This window comes from Protopterus annectens, chromosome 6.part0, assembly GCF_019279795.1.
Source record: "Protopterus annectens isolate FY-2018-M chromosome 6.part0, PAN1.0, whole genome shotgun sequence".
In the NCBI taxonomy this organism is placed as follows: domain Eukaryota; kingdom Metazoa; phylum Chordata; order Ceratodontiformes; family Protopteridae; genus Protopterus; species Protopterus annectens.
In genome coordinates, this window is record NC_056737.1 from 1515838893 (window position 1) to 1515858213 (window position 19321).

General features: G+C 36.1%; 1 protein-coding gene across 1 annotated transcript in view; it reads right to left on the reverse strand.

The window, feature by feature from the left end:
* The window catches only part of CCDC93 (coiled-coil domain containing 93), a gene marked incomplete in the record, with an annotated part of 1282969 nt that overhangs the window by 515470 nt on the left and 748178 nt on the right, over window positions 1–19321 (reverse strand). Inside the window, 2 exon segments of the mRNA XM_044074979.1 lie at window positions 15664–15745; window positions 18444–18517. Coding sequence (XP_043930914.1) covers window positions 15664–15745; window positions 18444–18517 — 156 coding nt within the window.

Sequence of the window (19321 nt, forward strand, 5' to 3'; positions counted from 1 at the left end):
TTGTTGATATCCTCCTTCACTGACATTTAGTCTGGATATATGCATGCTCTGTCCTTTAATTATATTTCTATAGATGTAATTAGGGTGCATGCTACGTTGGTGAAGGAGGGTGTTTTTATAACATGATTTTCTATATACTCCAGTGTTAACATACGTATTCATCACACGTTCAACAAAGACATCCAGATATTCTACTTTATGACTAGAGTGGGCAGATGTAAACTTCAAAAAAGTTGTCATGTTGTTTATGTGACTTAAAAAATCCTCTAGTTTGCAGGACTGCCCTCCCATAATAGGAAGACATCGTCCACAAAACGTCTATAAAAGATGACATATTCTTTGTATTGAGGTGTCAAAAATAGTTCATTCTGCTCCCATGCTGCTAGAAACATGTTGGCGTAGCTATTGGCACAGGATGTGCCCATAGCCACGCCATCACGCTGTATGTATAATGTTGACTCAAAAATAAATACATTATTCTCTAAAATGATTTCCAGAAACAGGCAAATTAAATCTATATCTGTATAATTACGATGTGTATTCAAGAAATCTTTAATTGTAATTATTCCCAGCTCATTGGGTATAACGGTAAATAAGGATTGTACGTCTAGTGTTACAAAGATGGTGTTTTGCTTTAAAGGTACTTCTTCAATGTATAAAGTCAGCAAAATAACCGCTAACCAAACTGGTAGATGCTCCGTTATTTACGTAAATAGAGTAAAAGCAAGTTCAATGTGGTAAAAACGGAGTCAAAGCAGGAATGTCCCAATAAAATCCACGTTTATTCTCAATAAAACCAATAAAACAGGATAAACGCGCTTTCGCTAGTATAGCTTCTTCAGATCCTTATAAAACCACTATTATAACATACATATATATAGCTGGATTCAAAAAACATTTTACCCAATCAAACTTCATGGTCAATTAAATAAATCCTTAAAGAAACATCTCATATTAGTGACTTACTACTGCATACTACTACAAGGTAAAAGTGCTTGTGTTAATAAAACTACTGACATAACAACCTATATGTACAATATGTATATAAACTAAAATATATATGTATACAGTATATAAAAAACCATACATATGAATCTATGTGCACATACACATTTTATAGTCATTTAATGTTACAACGTTTTTTCAATATAGGTTTTATGGATGCTCTCTCGTTAAGCCCCCTTACCTCTATCCGCCCTTAACGTTATAATCCATGCATTCTCTCTGGATTCAGTATGGTTCCTAATGTCTCCTCTACGTACACTGGGGACTATAACTTCAAGGGCTCAAAAGAGGAAGGTGCTTCTTGCATCTTTCTGTTTAACATGTTTAGCTAATGCATTGTTTACTAGTTGTTTCTTAATGTGGTATACATGTTCGCGTATTCTATCTCTAAAAATCCTATTTGTCTTTCCAACATAGAAAGACGTACATTGCTGGCACACAGCTAAATAAATCACATTAAATGTCATACAATCTGCTTTGGCTGAAGTTCTAAAATTTCTGCCTAAGTCTGGGTGGAAAAAAGTATCCCTGGTGTCTATATACTGACAGAAATTACAGCGTCCACATGGCTTAGTGTGTAAATCATCATCATGTACTTCCTTATTCTTAGGGTGACAGAGAATTCTCTTCAGATTCTTCCTATTACGATATAGGAAATAGGGTCTTTCACCTACTACCTTTCTTATGTCTTCATCTGTCTGTAATATTGACCAATTCTTAGAAATTATATTACTCAGTTCTACTCTATCACTGGTGTAAAAAGTAGAGATCTTAACTATAGATGGTTTATTATATAGTTTCCCTGTGCTTGTCTGTACTCGGACCAAAAAATGGTGCAGCTATACCTTCCCTGTGTCTAGTTGCTACTGCCAGTTGCTCATCTATCTCTCCTTCTTTATAGCCTCTATCTATCAATTTCTGCCTTAAACTGGCAAGATCATTTGTAAATCCTAATTCTGTTGGATTCAGCCTAGAGGCTCTCATTCCTTGACCCCTGATAATATTTCTGAACACAAAACTGGGATGCATACTTGATCTTATTAGTAAACTATACTTTACTAATAAGATCAAGTATGCATCCCAGTTTTGTGTTCAGAAATATTATCAACTGGCAGTAGCAACTAGCACTTTTACCTTGTAGTAGTATGCAGTAGTAAGTCACTAATATGAGATGTTTCTTTAAGGATTTATTTAATTGACCATGAAGTTTGATTGGGTAAAACGTTTTTTGAATCCAGCTATATATATGTATGTTATAATAGTGGTTTTATAAGGATCTGAAGAAGCTATACTAGCGAAAGCACGCTTATCCTGTTTTATTGGTTTTATTGAGAATAAACGTGGATTTTATTGGGACATTCCTGCTTTGACTCCGTTTTTACCACATTGAACTTACTTCTTCAATGTGTTTATACAGATCCATTAAAAATTGTTTCATGTCTTTCAATATGTGTATAACTCCATCCACCACTGACCTCAAATGCTTCTCTACGTATAATGAAAATGGCTCAGTGCACCAGCCTCTACCAGAGACTATGGGTCTCATGGGCGGGTTAACTCCATCTTTGTGAACTTTTGGGATCCCTTGTATATGGGGTTTCGTTGGATGTTCGATTCTCAAGAATTTTGCTACTTCAGTAGTAATGAGATGACTATTGACTAAATCTGCAATTGTATTACTGATCTCTGTCTGAATTCTTTCTACTTTTAATTTGTTAATAATACCATAAAATCTATTATCATTAAGCATTTCAGACATAGCATAACGATAATGTTCTATGTCCATAATAACCAAGGGACCACCTTTATCAGCTGGCCTAAACACTATGGTGTCATCTTGTTGTAACTTTTTTAAAACTTTCCTTTCATTCCAGTTTAAATTGTTCTTATATTTTGTCTTCTCACATGCTTTGTTAGCTTGGTTAGCACTATACAATCTACATAAATCTTCTTCCACCATATTATAAAATATTTCTACTGATGGATGATTTTGTGGAATATATTCACTTAACTGTTTGAATATTTTTCCACTCTGATTACCATCTTTTTCGCCAAACTGATAGCGAAGCATGACATTTCTGACAAAGACTTTTACATCAGTCAATACTTCTGTAAGCTGATTGGAAACAGTAGGAATAAAGCTAACTCCTTTGTTAAGTACACTAATTTCATAAACGTCAAGATCTCTATGTGAAATATGTGGGATCAAACGAAGACTGCCTAGTCTGGAATATTTCACATAGAGATCTTGACGTTTATGAAATTAGTGGTGATGGTAATCAGAGTGGAAAAATATTCAAACAGTTAAGTGAATATATTCCACAAAATCGTCCATCAGTAGAAATATTCTATAATATGGTGGAAGAAGATTTATATACATTGTATAGTGCTAACCAAGCTAACAAAGCATGTAATAAGACAAAATATAAGAACAATTTAAATTGGAATGAAAGGAAAGCTTTAAAAAAGTTACAACAAGATGACACCATAGTGTTTAGGCCAGCTGATAAAGGTGGTCCCTTGGTTATTATGGACATAGAACATTATCGTTATGCTATGTCTGAAATGCTTAATGATAATAGATTTTATGGTATTATTAACAAATTAAAAGTAGAAAGAATTCAGACAGATCAGTAATACAATTGCAGATTTAGTCAATAGTCATCTCATTACTATTAAAATAGCAAATTTCCTGAGAATCGAACATCCAACGATACCCCATATACAAGGGATCCCAAAAGTTCACAAAGATGGCGTTAACCCGCCCATGAGACCCCTAGTCTCTGGTAGAGGCTGGTGCACTGAGCCATTTTCATTATACGTAGAGAAGCATTTGAGGCCAGTGGTGGATGGAGTTTATACACATAATGAAAGACACAAAACAATTTTTAATGGATCTGTATAAACACATTGAAAAAGTACCTTTGAAGCAAAACACCATCTTTGTAACACTAGACGTAAACTCCTTATTTACCGTTATACCCAATGAGCTGGGAATAATTACAATTACAGATTTCTTGAATACACATAATAATTATACAGATATAGATTTAATTTGCCTGTTTCTGGAAATCATTTTAGAGAATAATGTATTTATTTTTGAGTCAACATTATACATACAGCGTGATGGCGTGGCTATGGGCACATCCTGTGCCAATAGCTACGCCAACATGTTTCTAGCAGCATGGGAGCAGAATGAACTATTTTTGACACCTCAATACAAAGAATATGTCATCTTTTATAGACGTTTTTGTAGACAATGTCTTCCTATTATGGGAGGGCAATCCTGCAAACTAGAGGATTTTTTAAGTCACATAAACAACATGACAACTTTTTTGAAGTTTACATCTGCCCACTCTAGTCATAAAGTAGAATATCTGGCTGTATTTGTTGAACGTGTGATGAATACATATGTTAACACTAGAGTATATAGAAAATCATGTTATAAAAACACCCTCCTTCACCGACGTAGCATGCACCCTAATTACATCTATAGAAATATAATTAAAGGACAGAGCATGCATACATCCAGACTAAATGCCAGTGAAGGAGGATATCAACAAGAGATTAATTATTTCAAGCAAAGATTAATAAAAAGAGGATATAGGGAAATTGAAATAATGGCAGGATTGGACAATATTCAAAATTTAAGGAAGGGGAAAACAGCACCATACTTTTCAGCAACAGCATATTCTAATAATGAAACTGATGAAAAAGCAGTTAATATAGTTAAAATACCTATGTGCTACACTACAGATTTATGTCAGATTAAAGAATTAATTAATCACTGGCATATTTTAACTATGGATCATGACATTCTGAATATTGTGGGCGAGAAACCCCACTTTGTATTTAAAAATAAGTTTAATCTTAGGAGAATATTATGTAATACATCTAAACAAGGTAGATTGGAGACACACAAAGGTACTGTTCCATGTAATAACTGTAGATATTGTGTATATATTGAACCAGGTAATAACTTTGTACACCCAGACACTGGCCAAATATATACATTTTATGTTTCAGCTAGTTGTGAAACTGCCCATATAGTATTTTTGGCTCAATGCCAATGTTGCCAATTATTCTATATTGGCAAAACAGATAGAATATTTCGTACCAGAATACCAGAACACTTATATGCTATTAAGATCTCAATGATGCGTTAGCCAAACATGTAGATAATGCAGGGCAGGATCACACATTTTTATTTAAAGTTATTGATTATAATGTGCCATCTGTGAGGGGAGGTAATATTCGTAATCATACAGAAAAGAAAGAGGTGAATTGGATTATGAGTTTGAGGGCAGACAAAGGGAAAGGACTTAATGAACATGCCTCTATCAAGTTGATTCTTAAAGCTAGATGCAAAACCGTGAGGTAACATTATCCCCTTTACATATAAGTTTTATACAAGTTCTATTATATATGTACTATAAGTCACTCTTATAAGAAGGAGTAGATATTTGTCCTCATATCTGTCCTTATATTGTACAGTATCAGACATTTTAGGATCTTTATGTCGAATAATAAGATCTCCATGTCGAATAATGGATTTTATGGATACTCCCCTCTATTAATATTAATAAACATCCTTGGAATATACAAATGAGCTATTAATACATTATTACGCTAATATAGGCACACTATGTAAGGAAACATTCAAATGAAATTTCTTAGATGTAATTTTTTGTATACTATACAGTTATATGCCTTAAGGCTAATGACTGATCTTAGTTGTTTAGCCAATATATTTATATTAATTATTTAACACAAAACCAAAACATCACAGTAGATTATGGGTCAAACTTGGGTTCTGATTTGTAAAAAACTTCATGTTGACAAAAATTTTCAAGCTGACTATATTACATTGAGATGTGCAGTCATGAGATGACATCTTTGCAGCGAACCCACGACGTTTGAAATAGGGAACTTTGCGGATTAATACCATTCGAACCATATATGGCACTATTTTAATCAAAAAGTAGGTATAACAACTTTAATACGCTATAATATACTAATATGAATTCTGTGTGTAATATAGTATATACACCAGAAAATTAGATCTTTGTAGTAACTATAGGATGTTAATATTAGGGAATGTTGTCGGTGAATATTACTTGTGCCATCTACAGGCGCCACCATTTACATGGTATAATTTGGGCATAGTCGGGATAAACTAAACTACTTATAGATTATGATTTTTACCTTGGATAGAATAACCTTTGTGTTAAGTCATGTTTTTGTAGATAAAGTTGAATCTGAACTATGTATTTAATATAAAATAGGTAATGTGAATACTAATGAATATTTAGGAAGTTAGTTCATTACCTATAGTTAAGTAACAATTAGAATTTTAAATTACTAGAGCTGAAAGAGCACTTATTGTAAATATGAATGAAAATTACGGTAGTCAATCTGTTTCTTATATTCTGATGCTAACATAAGAAGGATGTGATTATGAAGTTAGTATGTTATTTATTATCTGATAACATTGCGAGCCCCAAGTTATCAGCGTTGGTAGAGCATGCATTCAGAATATGAATGACGATCAAGGAAGTCAGCCTGTTGCTTATTTGTTATTACTGTAAGATTTTGTTACAGGAGTTGCTAGAGCATGTATTTTAAATTGCTAACTTTGGTGCGTTGCCACAACTCTGTTATAAAATGGTAAAAGTAATATAGTGGCGTTAGAATTTAGTACGCACCCAATACATATTTAATAATGTTTAGTTCAGGAAATTTTAGAAAAGTATTGGTTTTTATACGATGTTACTATAAGCAATCTGAGGATGTAAAGTTAGAGCCTCACGTTTTTAATTTAAGTAGTACTAAGCAAGATGTGATTTAATTTCACTGAGCGGACGGTGATATTTCACCTAAGCACAATGTATTCAACTTAAAAGGCACAAAATGCAGTTTGTTTAAAATCTTGCTAAAAGGTTTTTTGCACTTTTTATAGTTTTCAGAGTTAATATCAAGTTTTTAAGGTAGGGAATCCGGTTCATATTCATGAACTTATACCGAACTTTTATGAAGTTATTTAGATTGTTATAAGTTGTACTTAAAAGCAGTTAGCGATAATGTTTTTTACATGCTATAATCTGTTATGTTTTATGAGAAGTTAGAGGGACATATAAGAATGATATAGAATTTATACATATATATACATCTAGCATTATAATAATGCAGTACCTTTAAATTTTTAATTGATATGATTGATCTAACATATCACGTGAAAGTGCACTATAAAAGTTTAATTGAAAAGCATTTGAAAAATAACGGTCTGAAGAAGCATTTGCGAAAGTGCTAACCTCTGAATATTCAATAAACTGGCTTTGTTATTTTAAACAAAAATCCTTGTCGATTCGTATGGATTAAGTAATATGTTTTCTTTTGTAAGAGTGGGTTTGGTCGTGGTCACCTTCCAGCATCAACAGCATTATTTGTGAGTTTTACCTTTATATTTACTGACTGGAAGGAGTTTACTTCGCCGGGAACTTTTCATATATTTTCGTGGTTTTCTTGTGAACCTATGTCAACAGTTCTTAGGGGCCTATTACTACAGCTGGTATAGAAGGAGCATGTAATATAATGGCAGCAATACTGCCCAATACTTTAGCTCACATCACAGACGTAATACCCTCTTGTAGCCATTCCCTACATCCACACCTCAATATAGCACGTCAATGACAACAACATTGATATGTGAAGTGATCATAGGACACTATTAGATTGATGGCCAACATTATACGACATTCTAGTCATTATCATAAAATGAAAGTAAAAATGCTTATATGTATATTATGGAAGATAGTAAGACTATCATGCATATGTGTATATTTGCTGAATTGCGTTACATTCTGCTACTGTCCATATGGAACATGTGCACCACACCATGACAGTATTAGCAATCACACATACAGTGGTCTGGGGATGGCTTGCATAGGCTCATGGAAGGACTCTGTTTCATGATGTGTGCATACATATTTGACATAAGGACATCCTGCACTCCTCTGCAGGAAGGATGTCATGTGGCCACAGGACGAAGGAGGATGTATGGGGCTACATGAATGTCACCCCAAGTGAAATGAAGAGTTATTCCAAAGACTACACAATGACCACAAAGTACTAGCAACCAAACACACAGCAGTACACTGGGCCTGATATGAACATTACACTTGTGTAGTCACAGAATATGAATGCCATGCGATGTCACAGTTGCAACACCACACATTTCAGACTATAACACTGTCATGTTGCTGTTTATGGAGTATGACAGCATCACTGTATGCTGAGGAGAGCATGTAGCGAGCACTGTAAGGCCTAGATGTTAAGTCATATCGCTGTGTAAAATTGTCTCATAAGTGATAGTTTTATGTACATACATGCAAGTAGCTTGCTGTCAGATTAGAACACATATATATGTAGTTAAAGTAGACTGCAAACACAGTAGTTAATGTTACTGCCACAGCACAGGTTTGTCTTGAGTACATCACAGTGGCTTGGACAGGATATCACACCATATTGCAGCAAGCTGCAATTTTGTTGGAATGTTGAACATAGCTGTGGACTCGCATATCATTCTGAAACTATTTACAGAGCAAATAAGAGCGCATATGAAGAAGGCATGAGAATATGAGAAATGGTGGCTCATGGTGGCTCATCATCCACTGCAACACCTGATCTTCAGGTGTGTGAAAGGTATGGTGAAGTGCATGATCACCATAAAGCCCAGAAGTTGCAGTCAGGCTAGAATGCAGCATCGAGACTGGATCTCTCTGTAGGCTGGAAAAAGCGATACTGAAGTGTGTCCAGCTCTGCTCAGAAGAAAACTATTTGATGAAGATGCAGAAATGAGTTCTCCTAGTTTGCAAAGACTCCCAGTTCCTCCAAAAACAGAAAGGTCCAGGGCAAAGATGGTGCCAGGGAGTCCGTCAATAAAGCCACAGGGAGACAACTATCCAGGTAAGGAAAAACATGGAATTCTCCTTCAAACAAGACCTCTCCCACACTACAAATATCAATTTTTTAAACTCTAGGTGTAGAATATAAATCAAATGGCAGCACTTTTTACTGAAAGTAATCCCCATGGAGCATAAACTGAAGGAATCCCTCATGCAGATTACAGACACTAATGTATAAAAAAGTATCCACTGTTCCAAGCAACATCATCAGTATACCCTACTGCAGCAGGGCCATGATCCTTTGGACAGCCATCAGATGCAACTTGACATATGAGATTTCCTCAGTGAAGATGCTGTACCCCGGGATGGAACCAAAGTCGCCTACTGCCTTTGGAACTAACAGGAGGTGAGAGGAGAATCCCTTGACTGTTTCTGAATCTTCTATGAGGACCTCAGACACTAATGTGCCAGAAAGAAGCCATGATATCTTACAAAACACCACAGCGGCCACTGGAGAACACCAAAAATAAAGAAAAAGTCCTTGAATAGCGTCAAAAAGTTTTAATATGCTTTCGTCAACTGACTTCTTTGGAATACAATACAACTCCCCTTACAAATCATTTTATATACCAGAATCCAGAATAAATCAATATATTAATACCAATTTAAACCTTTCAATTGGATAAGACAAAATACTTTAAAATACACATAAAAACAAAATTATATTTGAATTCATTTTTGTTTGTGTGTATTTTAAAGTATTTTGTCTTGTCCGTGAAAAAAACTTGCAAGAGAAGGGCCAAAAAGCTCCAAAGGAAATGTGGCAAGAGAAGGGCTAAAAAACTCCAAAGGAAATGCGCAAGAGAACTATCTGGAGTTCTTAGAGCTCAAGTGGCAAGTTTTATTTATGTGCAGATGTTAGTCCAGGCTTAAATGAAACTGTTTCAGTAAAACGCCTGTTAAAATACAGATGTATTTAGATATTTATGCTATGTTATTTTATGCTTATAGTACATTTTATATGTTTTCAAAATGTATTGTTGAATGTATATTTTAATGCTAATATGTTTTTCTGATTGGTAGTTCAATTAATGTCACTTTCAGTAGGTTTAAATGGATGAAAAATGTATGAAGTTCTAAGAGTAAAAGAATGAAAGCACTTAAGTATTTGGTGTGTTGTATTTTTTCGGGTGTATCTTGGTGGTTTTGGGTCGCATTTCCTTTGGTATGTTGTCTTGTCCAGTGGCCGTTGTGGTGTTTTGTAATAAGTTTATTCTCCACATTGCTGTTTTTTAAGCCATGATATCTGCTGACACCATGCAGATGGAAACACTCCTACCCTAAGGGTCACATTTAGGAATGTGATATCTCAGATATGAATTCAAGATGGTGGCTTATTGACAATACCTGTGTGCCAGATTTCCAGGGTTAAAGATTCACTCCTGACATCAACTTACCACATGTGCAGGTTTCCATGCTCTCCTTACCATATGAATAGACTTTTGCATGCTCCCATTATGTCTGTATACTTCTACTGGGTGTTCCAGTTTCCTCTCACCACCATAATACATACTGGTGATTGGTTAAATTAAATTCCTTTTTAAACTATAAATGGTATTCACTCTTGCCCTTGTGGTCTTCGTCATAACTGAAAGGGTCGATGGGTTAGTCCACTAACCTAAATAAACATTACCACAATCCAGCATAGGCTAGAATCCCCCAATCCCTTAAGAACAAGGAACTGGAGCGAAGCCTAACCACTACATTTGTCCAAAAGGAAGAACAGGGTCTGCTGCCCCTTGAAGAACAGCGCATGAGCCTGCTCCATGAGCTGTGCGGAGATCACCTGGTTATTTAGTGAAGCTTTTTTCTATATGAACACCTACAATCTGCAAGATGTGGCTATCTGAAACAATGTCCAACATTCATGCATCCCTGGTTAAGGTTCTCTAAACTGACACAAACAAATCTAGCCTCACAAGTGCAATCCTGAATGTAGATCTACTATGGTTGTGTCTATCTAACCTTTCTTCTCAGAATCACTGGTGAAGATGACAAACTGGCTGATGCTTGGGAGCCTTTCATATTCCATAAGAAGGCTCCTTCTCATGGAAATGGACTAATGTAGAAGAGGAGGAAACCAGATGACCAGGTTTATCAGAGTCTCTCCCTAATGGTCAGAATCTGTTTCTTCTTTTGCAAGTTTTCCACAAGGTTTTGGGAAGCCTGTCCAAAAACAACTTAAAAAAGAAGGCATGCAGAAAGGCCATTTTTCAGTCATCCTAAAAGAAGCACAGCCTGACACACACCATTCAAAGCAGACTTATCTCTAAGCATGTTACCTTGGTCACAGTGACAACACAGTCAAGCAGATTATGCGGAAGGTCATTGAGAAAGCAGATGCAATGGTCTTGTGGTGAGAGTCTCTGGCCTTAGAATGAAGACATTTTTGCCAGCTTTTACAGAGTCTTACCTACAAGGTATGGTTGTATGTGGGACACGTGAAACAGTTTCGGGAACACAGGGAGGAACAATATGGCAAAAAGAGCATCTCTTATCCACCCATTCACAGCTTTGGTCTTCTCAAGTAGGAAAGCAGCATGGTACTGTGGCCTCGGACATATGCTTGGTAAAACAGATAATAAAAGAATCTGCTCAGAATGTCACTCCACTCAGCTGGGGTTTGTAGAGGGCATCAGCCTTTTCTGGAACAGGAGCTATACAATCAAGATTATTATAAAATACATGAATAGCATCATTTAGGAAAATACTAACCAGGAAGATGATGTACATCTCCTCAGCATTCTGAAACAACAGTTTACATTTATAAGTGGAAGATACTACAGACGAGTTCACAGATGACACCATAAGTGTGGATCTCTTCAAATGAAGTAATTTGGTGAAGATCTATAGGGAAATCTCATCTATGTCAGTTTCAGAAATAAAGATCCCATGATTCTCAGAATACTTCTCTCAGGCAGAAATGGGGGCAGCAGAGATATATATATCACTTTCACATAGATGGCTAGACTGAAACAAAGACACCTGTGGCACTCCTATATTGTCTGCATCTTCTAGGCAGTAAACTAATTATCTGTGCAGGTCTCAAGTGATCTGTTAAGCACAAGAATACTTCAAATGTCTGGGCTTTTAAAGCACCAAACCCAAACAATTTACAACAAGTAATAATAGTCCTGACATCCGAACTGTGCAAGAAACAGAAAAGATCTGGAGACAACAAGGACTATGAAGTCAAAAGAGATTAAGAACTGTCAAGCTGAATTTAACTAAATTGGAAATCATAAGTTACCCACTGTTCAGGGCCTTCAAAGACAAATATGGAATTATATGGAGTCCATCTGCAGCAGACTGCTATATTCATCTGTAGCAGTTCTTTAAATTATTAAAACAAGTTCTGAGAAACAGGCTATGAAAGGAAGGTAGACTGATAAGGAATAAATCCTTGCAGGACTGCCCTTCTGAAACCTGCCAGGATGCAGAATGGATGTTCACGCTACAATATTTGACAAATGTGCGATGCAGATAGAAAGCTATTTGAAATATGCCAAAGTAATCTTTGTATTAAATTTGCTTAATGCCAGAACAAAAAAAAGCCTGTCAAGTCTGCCCTTTTAGATGTGTTTAATATTCTACCTCCCCTTCCATATTCTCCTGTTCACTTACGCTTCCTTTGTCTATCACACACCATCTTGAATGCCTCTGTGGATTCTTTCACCAACATGCAATCCAATACTTCATTTCACTAGTTTCTTTGAAAAAGTACTTTCAGGGTTCCAATGAGTAGTTAGCCCTTAGATTCTGCTGCCTGTAACCCTCCATCTTTCAGTGTCCTTCCTGATCAGAATGACCCCTTCAAACATGTCTCCTCAGGTTCTCCTTATCACAAGTGAGAACAGCTGTCGCTGCTCCAGCCTCTGATCACATTCCTTCACTTTCATGAGTATTTCTATTAATTATAATCTGAATTCCTTCCAGCAGCATGATGCATTATCCAGGTCCTATAGAGTGGAAACATTACCTATTTAATTTTATAATCTATCCCACTTAGGATACTCCCCAGCAATATGTGTGTTGCTGCCAGTGTCCTCTCACTTTGCTCTCAGTGGTCTAAACTAAAGCTACTCAGATCAATTTCCAGTTCTGTTAACAATTCCACTTTCCCCAGCTGATGAATTTCATCAGGGTTGCTACTGCCTAAGTGCAATACTTTACAGTTATTTGCACTGTACTTCATGTGCCAACCTTTTCCAGTCCTTTATTGGACTCTTTTAGTCGTCTTTCACTGATACAGCTATCTTTGCACGGTCAGTAAAGACATTAATCCTATTTTCTACCTCCTCGGATATCGCTGGCAATGGGAAAAGAATGTGTTCTCGCCTGCTTATGGATGCGCAGGTCTCAGCAGTGATGCTGCTATAAATGTCAGCTGCACACCAAAAAAGCAAATCTAGACCAGGAGACTTGTAGTGCAGTTTGGCTCATCTGTGACCTTCAACCTTTTGACCTACTTCACCTAAGGGTACAAGCAACTGTGATTAAAAAACACTAATATGATGGAAGCTGGGAAAACTGCTGAGAGTTAGTTAAGAATACGTAACTCTGACAGAGTGAGTGAAGTCTGCAGGTGCCTTTCAGCAAGGTATACAGAAAAGCCACACTAAATGGAAAGAAACAATATTTTTTAAATGCAGTTGTTGCTGTATAAAATACAAAAATGTGAATAATACAGAATATGTGAACGCTTTCAGTGGAAATATAGCACAACTTTTAAAACAGAAACTGGCTTCTCAAGTGTGCACATATTCATAATGCCTAAAGCTCGGCAACCCTTGAAATATTATTTTAAGTCAAAGGATGCATTACCTTATTTGGACTACAGCTACCTCTCCTGAGTTATATGACTGTGAAAAAAGGAAACTTTATATTTAAAATTTCAAACAAACACAAAAAACAGCATATAACTCCTTTAAGCAGGGAAGCAAGTGTTAGTTCATTATTTTCTGCTTTTGAAACATGTACAGTGGACTGCAGCTCTCGAGACAAAAACTTAAGCCTGGAGTCCATCACTTATGATAGTGTGCAGTGTACTAGAAAAATAAGAAAGAGAAAAACAGAAGATACAATCCAGTATAATCTGGAGCTACCAGTGACAGGGGCAGATAAACTACTAGATGGCATGATTACTTATACTCTATGCAAGCACACACCTGTGTAGATACTCAATTTTACAATTAATTTTACAAATTGTGTTACTTCATTTATTTCAAGTAACTAGATTAAATTAATTATTAATTTCAAAAGCAAAACAGTTTATTAGTATAACGATAGTTTATTACTATAATGATAGTGTATTAGTATATTATTAGTATAAGAGTATGTGTACACATCTAGTAATATGTACTGACATCTCAACTGCTGTCATCGGCCTCTTGAAGAATGACTGCCTTATGCTACTGCTACCATATATGTATTCAATAGCAGTCTAATTTTAAGAAGAAAATATCTTTTTGGTGTCCCAATTTGGTCTGGCTAGTGGCAGTGCCCTACCAAGATGAGACAGTAGGGGATGTCAGTACTAAAGAGATATCATTAAACCCTCCTGAAAAAGATGTTTGTGTGCATGCATGAAACAGTAACAATGGAAAGATTTCACTTATTGAAAAGACTAAAAGACAGTTGGCAGGCAGCAAGTTAGACCAATATTCTGGGGAGCAAGTGATTGTGACTCTGCTCTCCAGATGGTCAACATAAACTTTACTTGAGTGTGGCAAGCACTGGCTATTACCAGAGTCAATAATGTATATTTACAATATAGTGTTAAGGACAACCATGCATCACACACACACACACACACACACATTTTATATATATATATATATATATATATATATATATATATATATATATATATATATATATACACACATATATATATATATATATATATATATATATATATATATGTGTGCGTGTGTGTGTGTGTGTGTGTGTGTGTTGGAACCCATGTCTATTACAGGTCTGCTATCATCATCCTTGAGAACAGTTTTATTTTTCAGATGGTCCATTTATTAGAAAAGACCTTCACAACCAAGCTGAGGATTTCCCATGTATAAGCTCCCAAAATGAAGTGACAGAGTTATTACAAAATACTTCACCTCCGACTGTAGATCCAAGACTCAAAATGTACATTTGAGTTCTTATTGTGTTTTATGGCTAAAAGTCCACTTATGATGCTTAAAGGTGATGTACACGTTTCTTTGTTATATGACTTTAATATATTTTATGGTGATCAAAGCTCCTAAAACAGTCAATGGTCAAAGTAACATAGCTGCCTGCTTTGGAAAGCATCTGTTACAACAGATTGCTCCTATAACCTAGTGATGTTAGTGCAACACGTGGACATACACCATGTCCTAAACAAAAACATAGGGGCATACAATGTCGAGAACCATCAAGAATCCTAATAAAAGTTCACCCGTACTAGAACTTAAAGTTAACTAAACTTCAGACAATGTCTGGGCTTGTACAGACAACTTGCAACTGTTTTTATTTCTCTCTCACATTTTCAAAGGAAAACTGATAGCTAAGCTCCAGTCTACAGCATTGTCCTCACAGTCAAATTCATTTGCTAACCCAATGCCATCAAAACTGTAGCTTTTTGTAGAAAGGGTGCTTCTATCTTTGACACTTGTAGGCTGGAGACTTTAACAATTGCTACAAAAATACTACTTACTCTGCAATGAGCTCTGAATTCCTGCTCCTGACTTTTGAGGTTTTCATTCATACCAACCAATGCCCTTAGATTCAGCAGTATACTAGAAAAAACAAGAGATGAACAAAAGCAATTTTTATTTTATTCTTCCTATGATATTAATGATAAATGTTAACTGAAAATAATACTCATACATTTAGCTTGATTTCTCTAAAGGTAAGGCATTTATTTATGCATTCCTCCATTCTTTTAGTTTAACTTTTGTTAACAAATTGCAACCATGACCTAAGCCAAAAGTACAAGAAAGAACAATCACTCATGACTGAATAATGCAATAATAAAAATCATTTTCAGCTAGCTAGTAGAATAATCAGACATAGAGCATCAAATCAGAACAATCAGCCTAAGGTCTAGAGTGAAAACAGACAAATATTTATTTAAAGAAAATATAAAGAAATGATAAAATGACAAAAACTTTTTTTTTATTTGGCTTTTGTTCTTATACCCATCAACCATCAAATCTCCTCTCAATCTGTCAGAACCTATCTGTTCCCTTCCCCAGGAATTTTGCCCAGTGTCAGATTGAGAGTTGTCAAGACAAGACAGACACAGAGAATGATGGTGCTTTATACCCTGGTCAGCATCCTAGCAATGAGGGAGATACTGTAGTGGCCTAATCTCGCTCTTGGGTGAGGGTAGGGGGATGTATGATCTGTGTCACTGCAGATTCCCACAATGCTTTTCTCACTTTGGAGCACACTTCAACACAGCTGTGTTGAAATCTACCCTCAGCTGGTGGCTTGATGACCCAAACATGCACTCGCAAGCTGGATTTCCCACCCACCTCTGAGGGACTGTGTAATGTACACATGTCTTCCCTCCACCTCTCACCCCTCTACAACATGCATGTTCATCCTCCTCTGACTACGCTGTCAGGCATATTGAGCTGCTAAATTAGATTCACCTGGGTTGTAGTCTGTTTTATCCTTTGATGGTACTACAGCCAGGTATAAAATGACCAAAAGAAATGTTTATATTCTAAATTGTGCATAAAGTAGTGCACTGAAATACTTCCTTTACTTAATTATGGGAGTAGAATCTTGGTTTTAACCATCCTAAGGATAAAATAAAAAACTCTCATCCATGTCTGTAAACATTCTGAGACCATCCTTGCACACTTGTGAGTTAAGTGATGACTACATTAGCACTTTTTATGAAACTACATTTTAAACAATACTTCTTCCTCAAGTCATTACTCTTGGAAATATCATTCCACCACAAGGAAGCACACTGTTATAATGCCATCAACTGTTTTGATGGAGTGTCTCTTAACCAGGTTAACATAGTCACATAACTAAGTATTAGAGAAAGTCCTCTGAATCGTCAGTTCATTGTTATCAGAAGCACAACCCTGAAAGGGGGGAACAAGAAAGTAGCAAATAAGACCGACACGGAGAAACACAGACAGAACTAAGGCCTGTCTTTAATGCTACACTGCAAGTCTTAGGTTAAAGTTATGTCAAGTACAAGTCTGCACTTTCAGACAAAGCATAGATGGAAGGTGGGCTTTATGCTTGCTGAATGAGGCCCTTCGAAAAATCTGGTGTAACGCATGTAACAACTGGGCAGTATCAGTGACTCATCAGGCTACAAAAGTATCTCTGAAGCTGCACAATCAACAGGCTGCAAATTCTATTCTAGAGACAGCAGTAAAGTATGAGGATGATGCAACATATATGCATATATGTCTTTGAATATTTGGTGCCTTTAGCCTTACTCAAAGGCGTACATGCATAACATATAGTCTGTTTTCCTGTATATGAAGTTTGAAAGTAAAGCCGATATAGCAGGTGGCACTATACCCTATGTCTTGCATTATAGTTTCATATTCTCAAATACCAAACATACCATGTTATTAAAAGTAAGAGAAATTTATAGAAGGATATAGTCCTGACTACAATGCAGGCATCCCCAGGCTACATTAGTGGCCTGGGTATCTGAGGTGCTGGGAGGGGAGGATGGGTGCCCCTGTCCTAGAAAGAGGGAAGGGAGTATGCGTGTGGGATACAACACAGCTACATTTCCCATGCAGAGACTGTGGAAGCAATTGTCAAACATTTCTTTGGTGGCAGGGAGGGCAGCTTGCTGACATTAGACCTTTGCTGAAGCGAAGGGTGGCTTGGTGCAGTCAACCCATTGAATGTCCCACCCAGAGGGTGTTAAGAGTGTGTGCACAGGAGGTGGAGAAGAAACTCTTACCCAGTATTCCCCCATATAAATGAAGCTCTCCGCACCACTCTAAGCATGATGAGTGGGCCATGCCTCCTTCACGACATTCCTTCCCTGCCTAATTCTTCCAATGCCAGGAGTGTCAACTAAATCTTAGTAGTGTGGGGCTGCAATCAGGACTCTAGCATTCTGCGTCAGAGAGTTGGGCTTAATATGAGCAACTTGTAACCAATAACTGAAGAAAAATGTTGAATAAAGGCAGAAATTCCCCAAAATTGAAGAAATCACTCAAGGCTTTGAGGGAATTCAAATAACCAGTATGAGAAATAAGAAAAAAAAATGAAGACAGCTGTCAACATCTGGTCAAAAACTGAAGATGATATTGCCTTGCAAGTGATCAACATAAGCTTGACCCCAAAAGTGGACTCTGATGGAAAATCTGCACTAATAAGGGGAATGAGGAAGGTAAGTTATCCATGTTTTAGCTATTTTATAAAACAGGTACTGTCACAGTGCAGCACAACATTATCCATATGTTTTGCAAGGAGGCAAAGAAAAGGACGACGGCATACCTTGAATCTGCACGGGACTCTACAACAGCTAACTCAGCAAGTTCTTTGTTCAGTCTTTCAGTATAATGAACAACCTAAAACAAAAGAATAAAACAAGACAGAATGAAAAGAAATATAGGTCAGCTCATAAAACCAAAAACAGCACTATACTTGTCTAATATTTCCAATATCTAAAAACGGAAAAGTATAACAAAATTAATAGTAAATATGTACACTGAGGTTACGTTTCTCATTAATGTAGTTTGACTTTAAAGAGTGTTTCCACTCAATGGACTAAGCATACCAAATTTCAAAGTGAGAGGAATGGCACCTTTGGCATAACAAAGTCATTTCATTATGCAGATTAAAAACAAATCTGCTGACTAGCCTTAGTTCCATGCAGTCCAGTTTATGAAATAAAACAGTTCATATCATTACTGCAAATTAAATGCATTTGCAACCCAAGAACCAGTAAAAAAAAAGGAGTAAGTGCTGCCAACAAACTCAAACAATTCAAACACTGGCAAATTACATTTTTGCACATACATCCAGTCAAACAAAAACATATTTATGGGTTTAAATTAAAATGTTACTTTATTAAATGACTCTTTATATTTGTGTTGTAATTCAATCTTGGGGGCATAAATACATCTAAAAGAACTTGTCAATATTACTCCCTAATTTAAATTCTGTGTACCACCTCTCTCATCATCAATAGCATGATCATTCACGTAAAACACAAACTTTTTAAAATGATTAAAAATGGAAGAATTTTTAAGTAAAGCACCAGTTTCATTTATTCTCGTTATATCATTTACATATTTATATATTCTTTCCCTCAATCTTCTCCTATTATTGACTATGCAGAAAGCTTCACGGGTAGCACAAGCAGCAGTATA